At 33.4% G+C, this 16,707-nt stretch overlaps 2 protein-coding genes across 4 annotated transcripts; one reads left to right on the top strand and one right to left on the bottom strand.

Annotated features, from left to right (window-relative positions):
- Positions 1–8,670, top strand: LOC114176977 (probable LRR receptor-like serine/threonine-protein kinase At5g10290). Of its 3 annotated transcripts, none has more exons than XM_028062182.1 (12): positions 1–211; positions 1,320–1,453; positions 1,718–1,850; positions 1,996–2,067; positions 2,691–2,834; positions 2,952–3,023; positions 3,122–3,187; positions 5,763–5,824; positions 5,932–6,075; positions 6,395–6,736; positions 7,430–7,824; positions 8,149–8,670. In XM_028062182.1, the coding sequence occupies exons 2-12, from the start codon at positions 1,372–1,374 to the stop codon at positions 8,461–8,463; spliced, it is 1,827 nt and encodes a 608-aa protein (XP_027917983.1). In that variant the 5' UTR covers positions 1–211; positions 1,320–1,371; the 3' UTR covers positions 8,464–8,670. The 3 variants fall into 3 exon arrangements, with proteins under 3 accessions (XP_027917983.1, XP_027917982.1, XP_027917984.1); XM_028062181.1 differs by lacking the exon at positions 1–211 and adding an exon at positions 240–395; XM_028062183.1 differs by lacking the exon at positions 1–211 and adding an exon at positions 244–508.
- Positions 8,671–13,999: 5,329 nt separating this feature from the next.
- LOC114177404 (protein SENSITIVE TO PROTON RHIZOTOXICITY 1-like) lies at positions 14,000–15,226 on the bottom strand. The gene has a single exon (XM_028062729.1). It carries the CDS (start codon positions 15,065–15,067, stop codon positions 14,150–14,152), a length of 918 nt encoding a protein of 305 aa, XP_027918530.1. The 5' UTR covers positions 15,068–15,226; the 3' UTR covers positions 14,000–14,149.
- Positions 15,227–16,707: the final 1,481 nt, after the last annotated feature.

Raw genomic sequence — 16,707 nt, 5'->3', positions numbered from 1 at the left:
TGTGCTGTGTGGTGTGTGAGAGTGAGTGTGAGACAGATAGTCAAGTGTAGTAAAGTAAAGTAGTGGAAGAAGTAGGAAAAGGGGAAAAGTGAATTATTAGGAAGGTTTGGCTCAAAGAGAAAGAACACATAAGAAATAAGGGATAGAAGGTTCTGTTCCAGATTTGGTGTCACACTGTGGGTTTCGCCCATTCTGCCAGCTATGTATTAATGTATATATCTCTCACTCTCTTCTTTTTTTTTTCTTCTGTTTTGTTCAGTTACTTGTCTTTCTCTTTCACCATACTTTTGAGGCTTCGCCACTACTCAACTTTCCCTTTCGCTAACAAACTTTCCTTCTATTCTCTTCTCACCAAGTGCAACTTCACCGTCCATGACCTAGTACCGGCTACTCCGGTACCTGATTCCGATTTTCAGTTTCTCTTTTTCTGAGTTTTGTTGCTTCTTCTGCTTTTGCGCAAGCCTTTTGTTCTTTACGCATTTTTTTGTCCCTTTGCGCGCACGCTTTGGTCGGTGCCTACTCGATTTCATTTTCTCCCTACTCTTCTGTTCGCTGATTTTTCCGCTGTCTGATTGAACTTTCTGGATTTTTTTTTTTCTATCGAGTGATTTTGTTTGGTCTGGTCCCGATTACATCAGTGTTTTTGTTGCTGTGGCTTTTGTTTGTTTTAATTTATTTTTTATGAAAAAATCATGCCCGGTTCTTTAAATGGGACTTTGGTGATTTTAATTATTTGTGTATTTTTCTTTTTAATTACCAGGTCACTTAATTGGTTGTGTCGAGTCTGTTGTGTTTCTGCATTTTCTGAGTAGGTGAAATTTTAGTGCTTAGCAATTGAGCCATATTTGTATTTTTGATTCCTTTGGATGAACTTGTGATTGAAAAGTGTTAATTAACAACTAGATTGGATGTCATGTTAAGAGTGATTGCTTTTCTAGATCTTTTCTTTTTCATTTTATAGGGTGAGATCCGTGAGTAGTGAAACAGATAGTTTGGCTGTGGCTATCTAGGTCTGCACAGTTTGAGTTGCTATAAGACCTGGTGTATGTACAGAACAGAAATAAATGTAAAGGTTATGTCCCTTAGAATTAAACACAAAATAAATTTCCTTGTCCTGTTACCCATTTTTGCATGGCTAGGATAAATACTCCTCTTATTTCCAAAAGCTGGCTTAACTTTTCTTGGTTGATCGTAAATACTTTGTTCTGCAATAATTCTGTTTTCATCACTAGTAGTTTGTTCTGTACTGTTAATCATTTTTGCATTACTGTTGTTTTCCAATTTTCACAGCTTAATGTTTTGATGATTCTGCTTTGCAGAGATGGAGGTTGCTTCTATGCTAATTGATTCTCACGGACATTGTGTCAGTGGATGATGCCAGTAGAAATGGGCTTCTTATTTGTGTTATTGCTATTGGGTTGCTTATGTTCTTTTGTGTTTCCTGACACGCAAGGTATACTCTTCTGTTCTTATGGTACTCAAGCAACAAGGTGCTGTATGTAAAAGTTAACTGCTATGCTTATACACATGAATTTCTTTTATGTCAATAAAATAACTTTTCAACTTTAATTTCCAATTTATTTCTAAGGAATAAATACATAAATACAGCTATTTATTGGCAGAATTTAATGGTTGCCTCTTATTTTTCCAAAACTGCCGTTGTTTTGGACTTTTGGTCGAGGAACTAGTCAATATGTAATGTTCTTGTTCATTTCAGGAGATGCACTATATGCATTGAAGGTGTCACTGAATGCTTCAGCTCACCAGCTTACTGACTGGAATCAAAATCAAGTTAATCCTTGTACTTGGTCACGTGTTTACTGTGACTCCAACAACAATGTCGTGCAAGTGTAAGATATTTTCTGTTGTCGTTTTCTTTTAATTATTTGATTTGCTGAAGATGTTGAGTATCATTATTCATTGTTGAAATTATATATTTCACATTTTTGTATCTTTAATTTTTTGTTTTCTGTATATAAAATTGCTTCGTTGCAGATCACTGGCATATATGGGATTCACAGGATTCTTGACCCCAAGAATAGGAGTACTAAAATATGTTACAGCCCTGTAAGGATTTCTATCACAGAAAGGACCCACACAATCTTGGTCAACTCCATAATACTAAAAATAATTTTGGCATTCTACTCTCTCAATTTTCTATAATGGATAACTTGTTAGATAACTTCAGCTTGTTGGTTATTAAAAACCATGTGTGCATATTCCCTCCTTTTTACTGGCTAGCCTTATCATTCTTGAATTGTTTGCATTCTAGTATTACAATGTGAAATTATATATACACACGTCACCATTATTTTATGTTGCTATATAAGATTGGAGTTATTTTCTATGCATCTGATGAACTGTAGTCATTATCTGCAGTGAATGTTGTGACTTTGATGCATACTATTGCTAAGTATTGATAATTTTGATATATTTTTTCATTATGATTAATTTTCTTATTTTAAAAGAAGTTATTGATGCCCTCTAGTGAAGTAGTTCACGAGTTTACTCTTGCTGCATAAAACATTCACCTTTCAGTAGTGGAGGCGTGTGTCAATGAAGTTGTTCATGCTTTTGTTTTATTACATGTTTTCATGGGAATGGTTTTTTCTTTTAAAATATTTACCATTAACAACTAAAGGAAAAATTTAAATGTAAGAATTGATGTATGTATATTATACATGTATTAGTTCTTTGCAAGGGAATGGCATCACTGGCAGCATACCGAAAGAGATAGGAAACATGACAAGCTTGTGCAGGTTGGATTTGGAAAGCAATAAATTAACTGGAGAAATACCTTCTTCCCTTGGTAATCTTAAAGTGCTTCAGTTCTTGTAAGTATGACATTCTTTTTGCTAGGTTCTTTGGATATATGATGCGTCTTCTTAGGCCTCATTATGTATTCTTTTGTGTAATTTTTATAAGTGTCTGTTTATTTGTCCTGCAACCAGAACATTGAGTCAAAACAATCTTAGTGGGACTATTCCTGAATCACTTGCCACTCTTCCAAAATTGATCAATGTGTATGTGCAATTATGTTTTCTAGAACTTTGCTGTTTCTTTTAAAGTATATTTCATTACTTTAGTATCTGATCGATTATTCTAACTTCTCTTTTTGCAGTATGCTAGATTCAAATAATCTGAATGGCAAAATCCCAGAGCGGTTATTTGAGGTTTCTAAATACAAGTATGGATGATAAAACCACAAAATTAGTGTATGATGCATTTAAATTGCCAATTGAACTTGTCTTTCTAACCCTGACTGCTAGGACAGTGTGCTCACATGCAACACTTGGTGAAATACATCCAAAGTGTCCAGAGATATAGAATTTCATTTAACAATTACTGACATAATCGAATCAAACAGTGATAGTGATTCTATATAATGTGGTTAATTAAGCAATAAAACAGTAAGGGAAAACTATGAGCAGAACAATCTATATAGTATTATGGAAATTTGGAATTTTTGGAATTTCATCATAACATGAGAAAAAGCTGAAACAAGAAGCTGTCAGCTCCGACACAAAAGAAACGAAAATTTCAGAAATAAAACAGAATGTCAGAGAATATTCCAGAAGTGCCAAGAGAGAAGGAGATAAATTACATCATCCACTCCTTTTCCATTTTGCAATTCCCCTTTTATATTACTTGGTCCTCCACATGAAATCTTTCAGTGCAGAATAGACTATTTCTTTTCCTTCCATTTTTGTTTACCTCCCTCTTTGCTATGTGTCCATTGGGTCCCACAATCCCCACTTGCTCACTACCTGCAGCTGCTTCTATTTCTGGAGCCTCTTTTACTCCCTTCATAACATTTCTCCCCTAATGGAAATCAACCTTGTCCTCAAGGTTGGAGTTAGGATACCCAATTTGCAAAGTGAGCACATCTTCCCAAGTAGCCTTAGAGATATCCAACTCTTCCCATTGATCAAGTACTTGAGGTATATGTTGATCCCCGTGCAAAATTACTCTGGATTGTACCGCTTAGGGCATTACAATCCGGAGTTATCAACCGGACCAAGCTCATAGGTTAGATGTGGTAGAGGCAGGTATTGTTGCCAACACTCTCCTTTGTATGGTTTCAATAAAGAAACATGAAAAACTGGGTGGATATTCGCTCTAGAGGGGCAATGATAATTTTTAAGCAACAGGTCCAATCCTTTGTATTACCGGAAAAGGACCAAAATAATGAAGGTCAAACTTCTGGTTTTTGCGAAGAGCCATTGAATGCTGCCAGTATGGTTGGAGTTTAACTAGCACAAGGTCGCCCACTTGGAATCCCACATGAACTTCTTTTTGATACTTCATCGGATTTTGTGCTTTCATCAAATTATGCTTAGGACATAACAATGTCTGATCATGATGTAGCAACATTTCTTGCAATGGAGGTGTTCAGGGGCATCACCCAACTATTTAGGAAGATTAGGAGTGTCTATCCCATAAATAGCTTCAAATTGTTTAATGCCAATACCAGTTTGGAAGCATCTTAAACTGGTATTATACCAATATTTTGTCCATGACAACTTCTTACTCCAGCCCTTTGGATCATCAACTGTGAAGCATCTTAAATACATCTCCAAACATCTTATCTATTAAGAGCTTTGGACTAATCATTAAATCGTGGATGGTAGGCAGTACTCATATCTAAGATGGTGCCACTTATTTTAAAAAAGGTTGCTGCCAAAATTTACTTGTAAAGACTTTGTCATATGATTCTATTGACTTTGGTACCCCAAGGAACTTCACAATGGATTTCATAAATACCTCAACTACTTGCTTGCTTGAATAATCTGCTTTTAAGTGTGGAAAAATGCAAGTATTTAGAGAGGCAATCCTTCGCAACCATGATCACTGTGAAGCCATAAGATGGGGGTAGACAAACAATAAAATCCCTGGCCAAATATGTTGTGAGGGATAGGGAGGGGTTATAGCAATCCAGCGGTTAAAGTATTGGATGATTTAGCTAGTTGGCAAATTGTTGGTCATAAGATTTCATATCTTGGTGCATACCCCGTTCAGTAGCAACCCTTGTTGATGTGTTCAACACCCGAGTGGCCACCTATTGATCAGCTGTGGAACTCCTGCAAGATAGTTTGAATCAAGGGATGTTGGGCTGCTACCACAAGTATCTATTTCCACAACAATAATCGATTTTAATGCTATAATGAGGACTTGGGGGTTGCCTGCATTGCATAGTCTTATAATATCTAAGCTTTTGACCAGAAGCCACAACATCGTTGAATGACAGGTGTTGGGGTGTTTTATATTCTTATTATTAGGCTTTGGCTATTCTAAAATAGCTTAGGTTTTTTCTTGAAAACCTAGAACTGTTGTTGTATCTTTTAACATACCTTGTCATATATAAGCCTTTTGATCCTGAAGAATAGACAAAACTTTGTGCAGTGATATTTTCTGCAACAAGTTGATTTAAAATGAGAATAAAGGAGTAGTGAGGATTGAACTCTCAACCACTTGGTCAAAGTGGATCAAATACGATGTTGAGGAACTCACATTATAAGTGTAGCAAATGGGAGCAATAATGATAAAAAAAATGCTTAACTTTATTCTTTGGTTATGTAGTTAAATATAAATTTGAAAATGTTTTTGTTCCCCCTTTTATCTGATGGGACCATATGGCATGCTGTGAGCTTGGAATCCTCGGATAGAATATTATTTTAATTTATGTACTTGAGATGCTTTGCCATTTTTAAAATAATATTTACCATTACATTTTACTCTTTTAATTGTGCTCATTATTGCAGTTTCACTGGAAATAATTTGGATTGTGGTCATCGACTTTGCGAATCTGATAATGCAGACCAAGGTTACTTTATTTGAACGTTTATTTCATCCTTTTGATGTGCATGTTATCTCTTCCTCTTCCTCACTCCCTCTCGACAAGCTGAATACTAATTTGTCTACTCTTGTCAGGTTCATCACATAAATCAAAAACTGGCCTCGTTGTTGGAATTGTTATAGCGTTAGTTGTTGTCCTTTTCCTTGGTGGTCTTCTGTTCTTTTGGTGCAAGCGTAGACACAAGGGCTACAGGCGTGAAGTTTTTGTAGATGTTGCAGGTTTTAGTTTCTTTTTTAGATTGCAAATGTTATTGTATTAGGCTTCTCCTAAACGAAATGGTCCTTAAAACTAAACATTGGAATATTTCCATCCATCTTTATTACCCTAAACCTTTCATGTTAAGTGGATGTGGGATATGATCATATTTCGGCTTAATCTTTTTACTGTGAATGCATGTTAAAATAAAGTAATAGCTACATTAAAAATGAGTTGGTGTGAACTTTCTCCTTTTTAAAAATTACAAATTTCTGATGCTAACTATAAAATACTGTGTGTGTGTGTATTCTATATTCTGATCATTTTTGTTTTTTTTATCAGGGGAAGTTGATCGGCGAATTGCATTTGGTCAGCTAAAACGATTTGCATGGAGAGAATTACAGATAGCTACAGACAACTTTAGTGAGAAGAATGTTTTAGGACAGGGAGGCTTTGGAAAGGTTTATAAAGGTGTTCTTGCTGATAACACAAAAGTTGCTGTCAAAAGGTTAACTGATTACGAAAGTCCCGGGGGAGATGCAGCTTTCCAGCGTGAGGTTGAGATGATAAGTGTAGCTGTGCATAGGAACCTGTTACGGTTGATTGGGTTTTGTACTACCCCGACTGAGCGCCTCTTGGTTTATCCCTTTATGCAGAACTTGAGTGTTGCCTATCGTCTTCGAGGTAATAAGTTACAAAGCATTTTTTGCATCACTGGTATTCTAGGCATTCAATTTGAATTTCTACAAAAAAGAAAGTATTATTTACTTCTGTAACTGGAGTTGTATGGCCATTGAGTTGAGATTTCATATTGTTGAATATCATGACGATAAGTTCTTATTTTGTTTCAGTCATATTATGGTTTTAAACTTATTAGAAAATAACTGGGTGAGCTTAGCTTTCAAATATTTAAAGTACACACTTGAGGATATATGCCAACCATTTTTAGGATTTATTCTATCCTGACTTGACATCTGACCGGATCACGTCCTAATTTTAGTTTTGCGGTACACATTTCCTAAACCAATCTATTTCTCATGTTGGTTTGACTCTTGAACTCTTTCTTTGTGGTCTGTTCAAAAGAAAAATACTGTTTTAAATTACTTTTATGTGAGGGACTTAAAAATAAAACAAGATATGAAAAGTGTCAATGGGTGTTTCATCACTAGCACTGCCATCGCGCTGACTGCTGCTATTTTAAATAGAGCTTTATAACCTTTGCACATAAATAACATCGACATTAAATGATTAATGATTTAAATATGATTTTTGTATACTTTGTTTAATGTGTTTGGGTAGGTTGGATTTCCATATTTTGTTGTGTATAAAATCTGGCATCTTTACTGGTGATGGTTTACCAAGTAAATACTGATGCAGAACTCAAACCTGGTGAACCTGTTCTGGACTGGCCTACCAGAAAACGAGTGGCCCTGGGAACGGCACGAGGCTTAGAATATCTTCATGAGCATTGCAATCCTAAGATTATTCATCGTGATGTGAAGGCAGCTAATGTATTACTAGATGAAGATTTTGAAGCTGTTGTTGGTGATTTTGGCTTGGCAAAGTTAGTTGATGTTCGGAAAACCAACGTGACAACTCAAGTTCGTGGGACGATGGGCCACATAGCTCCAGAATATCTGTCCACTGGAAAGTCTTCGGAAAGGACTGACGTTTTCGGTTATGGGATTATGCTCTTGGAGCTTGTTACTGGCCAACGAGCAATTGACTTTTCACGATTAGAAGAGGAAGATGATGTGCTGTTACTTGACCATGTAAGATCACTTTCTAACATCATGGCCTCCTTATTTGTTGTGTTTTTTTGGTTTGTTTCTTGTTTGTGTTTCGCATGCTTTATATCTTTTGTGACTCTTGGGTGATTTCGTGAGTGGTGGTGTTCAAGAATCAGTCGGTCACAGTGTGCGTTATGTATATGATAATGTTGATGAAGAAAAGCTGAACTACAATGTTTTTTTAGCGTTCTGCCATAACTTATATGTTGCTTGTGGTCATCATTATACAAAAACCTAAATGCACCATTATTGCTGTACTTGTTGGTTAGCTGATTACTGTTTTTACTGTATTTTTGTGTTCCACAGGTTAAGAAATTAGAACGGGAGAAAAGACTAGACGCCATTGTTGATCGCAACCTAAATAAAAATTACAACCTACTAGAGGTAGAAATGATGATACAAGTTGCGTTACTCTGTACGCAAGCAACACCGGAGGACCGTCCACCAATGTCTGAGGTTGTGAGAATGCTTGAAGGAGAAGGGTTGGCTGAAAGGTGGGAGGAATGGCAGCACGTGGAGGTCAATCGGAGGCAAGAATACGAGAGATTGCAAAGAAGATTTGATTGGGGAGAAGATTCCGTCTATAACCAAGATGCCATTGAGTTGTCTGGTGGGAGATGAGATTATCTATAAATTTAAAACATTTATGTTGTATGTTGTACCTAAATATCCTTTTTTGATAGGTTAAGCTTGATTAGGAATGTGATTTTTCTTGTTTTCCAACTGTAAAGAAAGGGGGAAAATAGTTGTAAAATTTTGATGTTCCAAGGAACTTGCTTTTTGTTTCTGGATAACTAAGGAATTTATTAGAAAAATCTGTTGGTGTGATCTGCTGTTGCCCCATTACATTACATTACATTACATTACACACAGTAATCTGCTGTTGCCCCATTACATTACAGGGTACCTAACAACTACAACATTATAGTGCAGCTTGTTAAACAGTGATCTGGCACTTGTGTGTGTTCGATTGGACTTTAAAACTTGCAAACAACGTTATGATGAGAGAAGACACAAACTTGTTTCTCGTTTTGGTGTTTTGAGTAGTGCAAATGTTGGATGCTGTTAGAATCTCAATGCTCGTAGTGCTGTAACAGATTTTTCTAGTAGATAGGCATTATTATATTTTAGTTTAGTGTGCATTTGCATTACGATGTATCAGGGATCTCGGACCCTATAAATTTGTTTTTTCATCATTTTTCTACTTCACTTCCATGTTTTCTTCATATGAATTATTTTTATCTAGAAATATGTTTTGGTATACATATACTTCGAAATGCATATAATTCAGAAAAATTCACTTCAAAAATTAAAAAAAAAAAAAAAACTGAATTGAATTAATTTAGATATAGGGTTTTTTTAAGCAAACTAAATTATAATATATGAAATTGTAAAATTTACTCTAAAATTTAGAATAATTCAATATGTTTCAATTCCCTACTATCATATTACACTTTAACTCAATTTATCTAAAGCATTACACATTTCAATTTAGTTCTATTGAATAACTTTTATAAGTATAATTTAATTTATTCCTTTTTACTTATAGCATTATTATAAAAAATTTGATAACATTTTCGCTCTAATTGCTATTTTTACTCTACTATCTAAAACGCTACTTCTTTTTTAATTAGATAAGGGTAAATAGATACCATTCCATTTAGAGGGACAGAAAATCATTCCATTGATGATACAGGTCTAGTTATATTAAGAGAAAAATGTTTGTCATTCTACTTATTCAAAATCACCATGAAAACACAACTCTACCAAGATCTAATACCAATGTTCTACCAAAATTTCATGCTCATCGTGAACCACGAGTGCATGCTCTTACAAGTGCTCGCAGCCTTGATTTTATTGACCTGATGCATTTTCTCTTCCTCTTTTCCCCACCCTTATCTACCTCTTCTTGATGATCTATGAAGTTCAGAAAATGTTCTTCATTGCAGTAATCTTCAGCCAGCAAATGGGGTGGTGGATTCTGCTCACAATCTCTGAGCTCCCATTCCTCAATATCCATGGCCACTTGGATACTACTTGCACCTGCCATTGCCAAAGCTTCTAAAGAAATCAACATTGTGTGCACTACAGCAATTTGCTGTGCCTCATGTTGCAGAAAGAGATGTTATGTGCACAGCAACTTATATAGATAATCAAGAACTTTGTACCCTCACATTTCACGTGGCTTTATATAAAATTGGAATGACGTGTGGAATCAACAAGTTTGATTATGTTGATGAATCACATGACATGAATATACGGATGATGATTGAGGAGGGTATAGCTATTACATGTCAATGGAGACTGATTCAAAGATGAACTTGACATTTGAGTTTTGGGCAGCTATCATGAAGATCTCGAGAGTGTAACACTGTTACCATTGAGAATAGTTTTGAATACGGAAGTCTGAATTAATGTCCAAAATTATGATAATTTTTTGTTGGCGTGTGTTTCTGATATAAACAAGCTCACGGGTATATTGTTTTCTGAGTCATTTGGGTAGTTGTTGCCTTTGACACTCAACTTTCATCTCATCAACACCATCTTCCTTTATATGCTTTCTGATTCTTCCTTTCTCCTTTTCACATAAGGTAAACGATTTTGATTAGACGAGAGAAATATAAAGAAATAATAAATATTCAAATGAAGGAAAATATTTACGATTATCCTTTCTAAAATAAGAAACTGACTTTTTGTTCTTTGTATGAGTGGATCTATGACAACTTTTTTTTTTTCTTTCTAAAGCAGAGTTATTTTATGCATACTTAATTTTGAGACATGAACAACCAGACAAAAAGAAAAACGTATAATAAAAATCATAAATATAAATGAATTGTTACAAAAATGTTATTTTTTTAAGGGAAAATGTATCCTTATACTTCATTTTGTTCATCTTTTATTTACCTTATTTCCCCTTATTTATTCACGCATAAAAATATTATATGTACAAATGTATCATCACACGCGGATTAACCGCATTCTGAAGAAAAAAAAACTAAACAGTATTTTTTATCATCACATATTATAAAATCACAAAGTTTAAATAAATATATCACTCCATACATTTTTCATATAACATGTATTCATAATTAATCACATCTTCTAATTATAATATAATATATTTTAGACTCAATTCCATAATGTATGTATTAAGTCAAGTTGGTGATGATGTCATGCACCTATCATATAATAATGAAATAAAATATCACGATGGACCCAAATTTACTAGATCTCAATTTTCTATGACAAAGTTAGATCACTTATAATATTTGTCAAAAGTGGGATCTCTCGCTCCAAATCTACTATAAAAACTTTTTTCAACTCTCACAGCCTAAACTCCATTCTCTATATGAGTTTATGAGTTTAGTAGAATTATGATGACTTCACAATATGAACTATATTACTCAATGCATAAAAGTAAACTAACCAATATGACATTCCTCCTTAGGAAGACCATATCCATTACAACCTATCCATTCAATTTTTTTTCTCGAATCAAACATCCATTACATAGATATCCTTCAAATACCATAACCATTCATATAATAAAACATTTGTAAATTATATATTTATCAAAGTCGCCCAACGCTAGGTCAAAGAGGTCCTTGGGAGAAAATTTCGAACTCGCACCTAGTAATCAAAATTTTAAATATAAAAATAAAATTAAAGTTTTACTTAAAAAAACGTATAAGGTGTTCTATTATTTTTGAATTACGTAAATGTGAGATAGCCTCCCACTTGGAGCGTGTTATTCAATTTTGAAAGCTGACCATCACACCATAAGGGTTGATAAGTTTTAACCTTTTGGGTATGCCGGAGAGCCAACAATTGACTCAAAGTCAAGCCTGATGTCACTCACGCATGCATTTCGCGTGCATCAATTCATCTCATAATACCGTGTTTCACGATTACGACCACTTTCCTCCACCAAACAAACTTACAAAACTACCTCATTCATTCCTGTGTCTTTCGGAACCTCCCATGTTTCAAACTTTAACGTATAATATACCTAAATCTGAAAACTCTAATTTTGGTCCTAATAATTTTTTTATTTTCTTAAATTAATTCATTTTTATATGTTATTAATATGTATATATCATCTTCCCTGTAATACACACTTTAAACATGTGTGTGTATCCGTAAAGTTAATTTGAAGATTTAATTAGTTACCTATAAAGTGAAATAAAAGTTTAATTAAGATAGATATAATTAAATTTTAAAAAGACTTTAAAAAGCTTTCTATCAATTGGTTCCTTTGACTAGTAGGATATTCTTACAAATTTACTTGATAACGATAGAAGTGATCAAAGCCTATAAACAATTTTAATAGAAACAAAAGTCCTTAAACAATAAGTATATATAAATTAAGGGTTAAATATGTTTTTGTCCCTTAACTTTTAGTAAATTTTAAAATTAGTTCATCTCGAAACTTTTAACTAATTTAGTCCTTCATCTTTTGAAATATGTGAATTTAGTCCTTTTAATCAAATTTTGTTAAATTTATTTGATGTTCTATACGCATTTCAGCATTGTATTTGAGTTGTTTATATTGTTTGACACATTTTTTGCATGTTAAGTCAAATACTATTATGAAACGTGCTTGAAATGTCAAATAAACTTAATAAAATTTGATTAAAAAGATTAAATTCACGCATTTCGAAAGATGAAGAACTAAATTGGTCCAAAATTATAAAATTGACTAATTTCAAAATTCATTAAAATTAAAGAACAAAAAACATATTTAAACCATAAATTAATCATTAGTTAATCCATTCAATAGTCGTGGAGTTGTCTACTTAGCAATAAAGAAAACTTGCGATGATTTTAAATATATCTTTAAAGATTTCGTTGGAATTGATTTATGTGTTTGGGATGAAGGTGGAAGAATCGTAGTTGCTATAAAATAGATCGAAGACAATCTTAAATGAAAGTGCAAAAAGGTGAAGTTTGAGGGCATTTTTGTGGACATTAAACTTTGTTGTTGAGTCTTTAGGGTTGCCAATGTCGTATTTGAAGCAAATAGAAAAACCGTGTTTGGGAAAGTAAGGAATTCAACTCTTGATTATTTAGAATAATCTTTAGTGCATTGGTGTAAAAAATTGATTGCTAACATTCCAACTTACAATAAGGGAGTTGACATTTTCATGATTGTTTAATGAAATGTTGGGTATATTTTAGATAACAAAATGTGTTAATTTATTTACTTTTTAGGAGAAGAAGTTTTTTATATTGTTGGTTCTATTCTTTGTAATTCTATAAAAGTTCAAACGAAATATTACATAAAATATTAGTTTGCTTTAAAAATATTTTGACTAAATGATTTATTTATAAGAAAGAGAAGAGAGTTGATTAATTGACGATGGATATCAATCAACCCATAAAGTGGACTGACTCGTGTAAAAGAAAAATGAAAATGACTTATGATCATTTATTTATCCACGTGACGTGATACTTATTATTTTTCCTATAATATAATACAAGATTTTAAATCTTAATCACAAAGTGTAAATTTTTGTTGTTTATTTCCATTGTTATTTAATTAAAACAATTTATATAAAATTGTCTTTGTTATTATTCTGAATTAATACGTTTGAGAAATTTATTAGGAAAAATATTTTTTAACAAAGTTTTTTTGTAATGTCGACATAACTTTTTCAATTTGATGAAAGAAAGGTTTGAAAGATTTGGTGTGACTCAAGAAGAAAAGAGAAAGATTTATTGTAATTTAAAAAAAAAAAATCTTTGTCAAAATTTATCAATTTTTTTATATCAAAGTATCATAGTCTAATTTATTAGTCATCTTAATTATATTTGTTCTATCCACACCATTTAAATTCAAAAAGAATGCTTAAAAAGAAATCCAATTTTACCACCATGTTAACATATTCTTTATATCACTTTTGTTCTTAACTAAATTTTATATAAAACTTTGTGACTTGTTTTAAATTTTGAATCAATTGTAGAATTTGAGTCTAGTTTCTCTAAATTATGAAACTTTGCGAGTCCGACTTCTTGCTTATTGAATCTGAGTCTTGTTTGATTAAATTTAATGCAGAAAGTATGTTAGTAGTGAATCATCATCAACATTTCTCTTATTTTATTTATCGTAAAATGTTATGTGTTTCCTAATTAATCAGCTACGTGAGATAAATTTGATCTACAATTTCAAAAACTTTTTTTTTGGATGAACTTAAAAAAGATTACTAACTCTTCACTTGCTAATATTTATTCTTTTTTATTTTTTTTAACAAGCACATAAAATACTTGCAACAAATATCTTCCGATTAAATTAGAAATGAGTTTCCATTTAAATTATTTGTGGGAAACCCAAAATCGAAGTTTCTTCCGGTGAAGAGGAGCTTTCAGTGGAACCAAACCCGAATTCATCCAACCCATCAAAGAACCCTTCAGGTAACCCATCCAAACCACCGTCACTTTCCTTCACCGACCCTTCCACCACCGCTACCACCGCCGCCGCCGCCGAGGTCTCCTTCTCCTCTTGAAGCATAGGCAAATGCCCCTCGAACAGCGCCACGTGTCCAAACAGCTTGTCCTTCCGCGAAAACGTGGTTCCGCACGAGCACTTCCACGTGGCCTCTCCCCGACACTGCTTCATGTGACTCCTCAAGTCCGAGAGCACCGCGAAGCTCTTCTTCCGACAGCGCTCGCACGACAGCGTTTTGGGACAGTGGCTCCTCTTGAAGTGGTTCCTCAGACAGAACACCGACTTCAACGGCCTGAACTTCTTGTGCGTCTTGTTGCGGTTGCATCCTTCGAAGGGGCACGAGAACCGCGTCGTTTTCCCACGCGCCCGGCTCGCGAGCGCGTCCGCAGTCTTGAACTCGTCCCCGTGGGCTCGCATGTGCATCCTAAGGTTGGCGTCGCGCGTGAAGCCCTTCCCGCACACCTCGCAGAAGTGGAGGTGCTGCGCCAGGAGTTCCATCGCGTCCAGCTCCACCACGTTGGTTTCGTTGTTGGGAGTCTCCGAGAAGGGAAGCACGTTCTCCGACGCGGCGACTAAGGCTGCGCCGTTGGTGATGACGTGGCGAATTGCGGTTAGGATCTCGTTGGATACGATGTTCATTTGGTGGTGCGTGAGGAGAGTGTGGGATTGAATGGATTGGGAGACAAAGCTCTGAAGCGAATCCATTCGTGTGCTGAGTTGGGAGAGGTTGCGAAGGGAAACATGCAGAGAATCGTTGTTGAAGTTGATGTTGTTTGGCATGTGGTTTTGAACAAGTGTTTATGTTTGTTCTGAGAAAATGATGATGATGAAGAAGATGATACTAGGATGAGTGTGAGTGATTCCATGAACACTTGTTCTTATATATGGTGTGATATGATGAGTGTTGTACAAACTTGAAATGTGAGGACACTGTGGCTTTTGTCCATACATGGGCACGTGTTGATGTCAATTCACACAAACAGCACTGGTTTTATATTTTTTTGACTTTCTTTTTTCTTTTTACCATTTTATTATTATATTTGTTAACCTAAAGTCACGGTGATACCAACTATTTTTATTTTTATATTTGCAGGAATTATTGGAATCATTAGAAGTAAATAGTCTAATTCTTTGCAACTCATCGTTTCGCTGCACTTTTCTTGCTATAATAAAATGTTTTATCATATCATATACTCTTTCTATATAGAAATATAACTTTAATTAATTAATTTTCGAGTTAATTAACAGCAATTTTATTAAATTTTCTTACAAAAAAAAACTTTCTTAGATTAAAACTTGATATAAAAATTTAAATGTAATCTTATTGATTAAAAGTTGATTTTTGGAGATTATATTTAAATAGAGTAAAAATAATTAGAATTTATTTACTTTTACATTTCATCTAATTGTTTTTCTTTATAAACGTGGACGTCTTCTCAAATTTTTCCTTTTTTTTTATGTTGATCCCAAGTGACCTAATTTACATTAAAACACGAAAAAAAATCACATGACAATATATGATATCTAAAAGTAATAAAATAATTATATTAAAAGCTGTTCCAATATTAAGTTTATTAAAATATCGATGTGATCAATCACTACATTTAAATAATTGAAGTATACTCTATAGTGAGTTTATTATGATTTCATCTCAATAGGTATTTTAATGAATTAACAGAGGAACATAATTATAAATATATTTTTTTTTACTTATAAATAGTGTGAAATTTTGTTGACGTACTACACAATAAAATTATTTATTTTCTAAAATGTATTTATTCACCGCTGTCTGTTCGGTGATTATAAAAGAAATATTACTGCTTTGCCCAAAATCTTAGATAGAAAGTGAAATATTTGGAAGTTTTGTAGACAATAGAATTAAGGATAAATAAAAAATAATTATTTTAAATATATTTATTAACATTTAAAAAAAACATTTTTATTTTACATTTACTTTAAAATCATATATATTAATTTACGTATCTGGATATCTTACATTGTATCCATCTATGTATTCACAAATCTTTTACTTTTCATACATTACAACAAAAATAAAAATTAATAATTAATAATCATGATGTCCAACAACTTGTTAGTTTTGAGATTATGTCTCATTGGACAGATAATATTATGATGTCATGAATAATTCATATATTTATTAATGAACTTCATATAAACCAAAGCAGATTATCTTGTTCTAATACTCCTAAAAATCACAAAAATAAAAAATAAAATTTATCTGAAATGATAAATTTAAAATTAAAATGTGTGAAAAGAATGAATTAACTCATAATAACATGCACACATGGTTAAAGAAAACAAAATAATAACAAGCCCTTAACTTCTTTTAGGTAGCTGTAAATTTCTTGCAATGTGTTGCCACTTTGGGGATAAAACTGACCTAGTTTATGTTTAGCTTT

This window comes from Vigna unguiculata, chromosome 3 (genome assembly GCF_004118075.2).
Source record: "Vigna unguiculata cultivar IT97K-499-35 chromosome 3, ASM411807v1, whole genome shotgun sequence".
NCBI classification, from domain to species: domain Eukaryota; kingdom Viridiplantae; phylum Streptophyta; class Magnoliopsida; order Fabales; family Fabaceae; genus Vigna; species Vigna unguiculata.
Note: the sequence above shows the minus strand (reverse complement) of the source record. Positions and strands in the feature narration are given on the sequence as shown.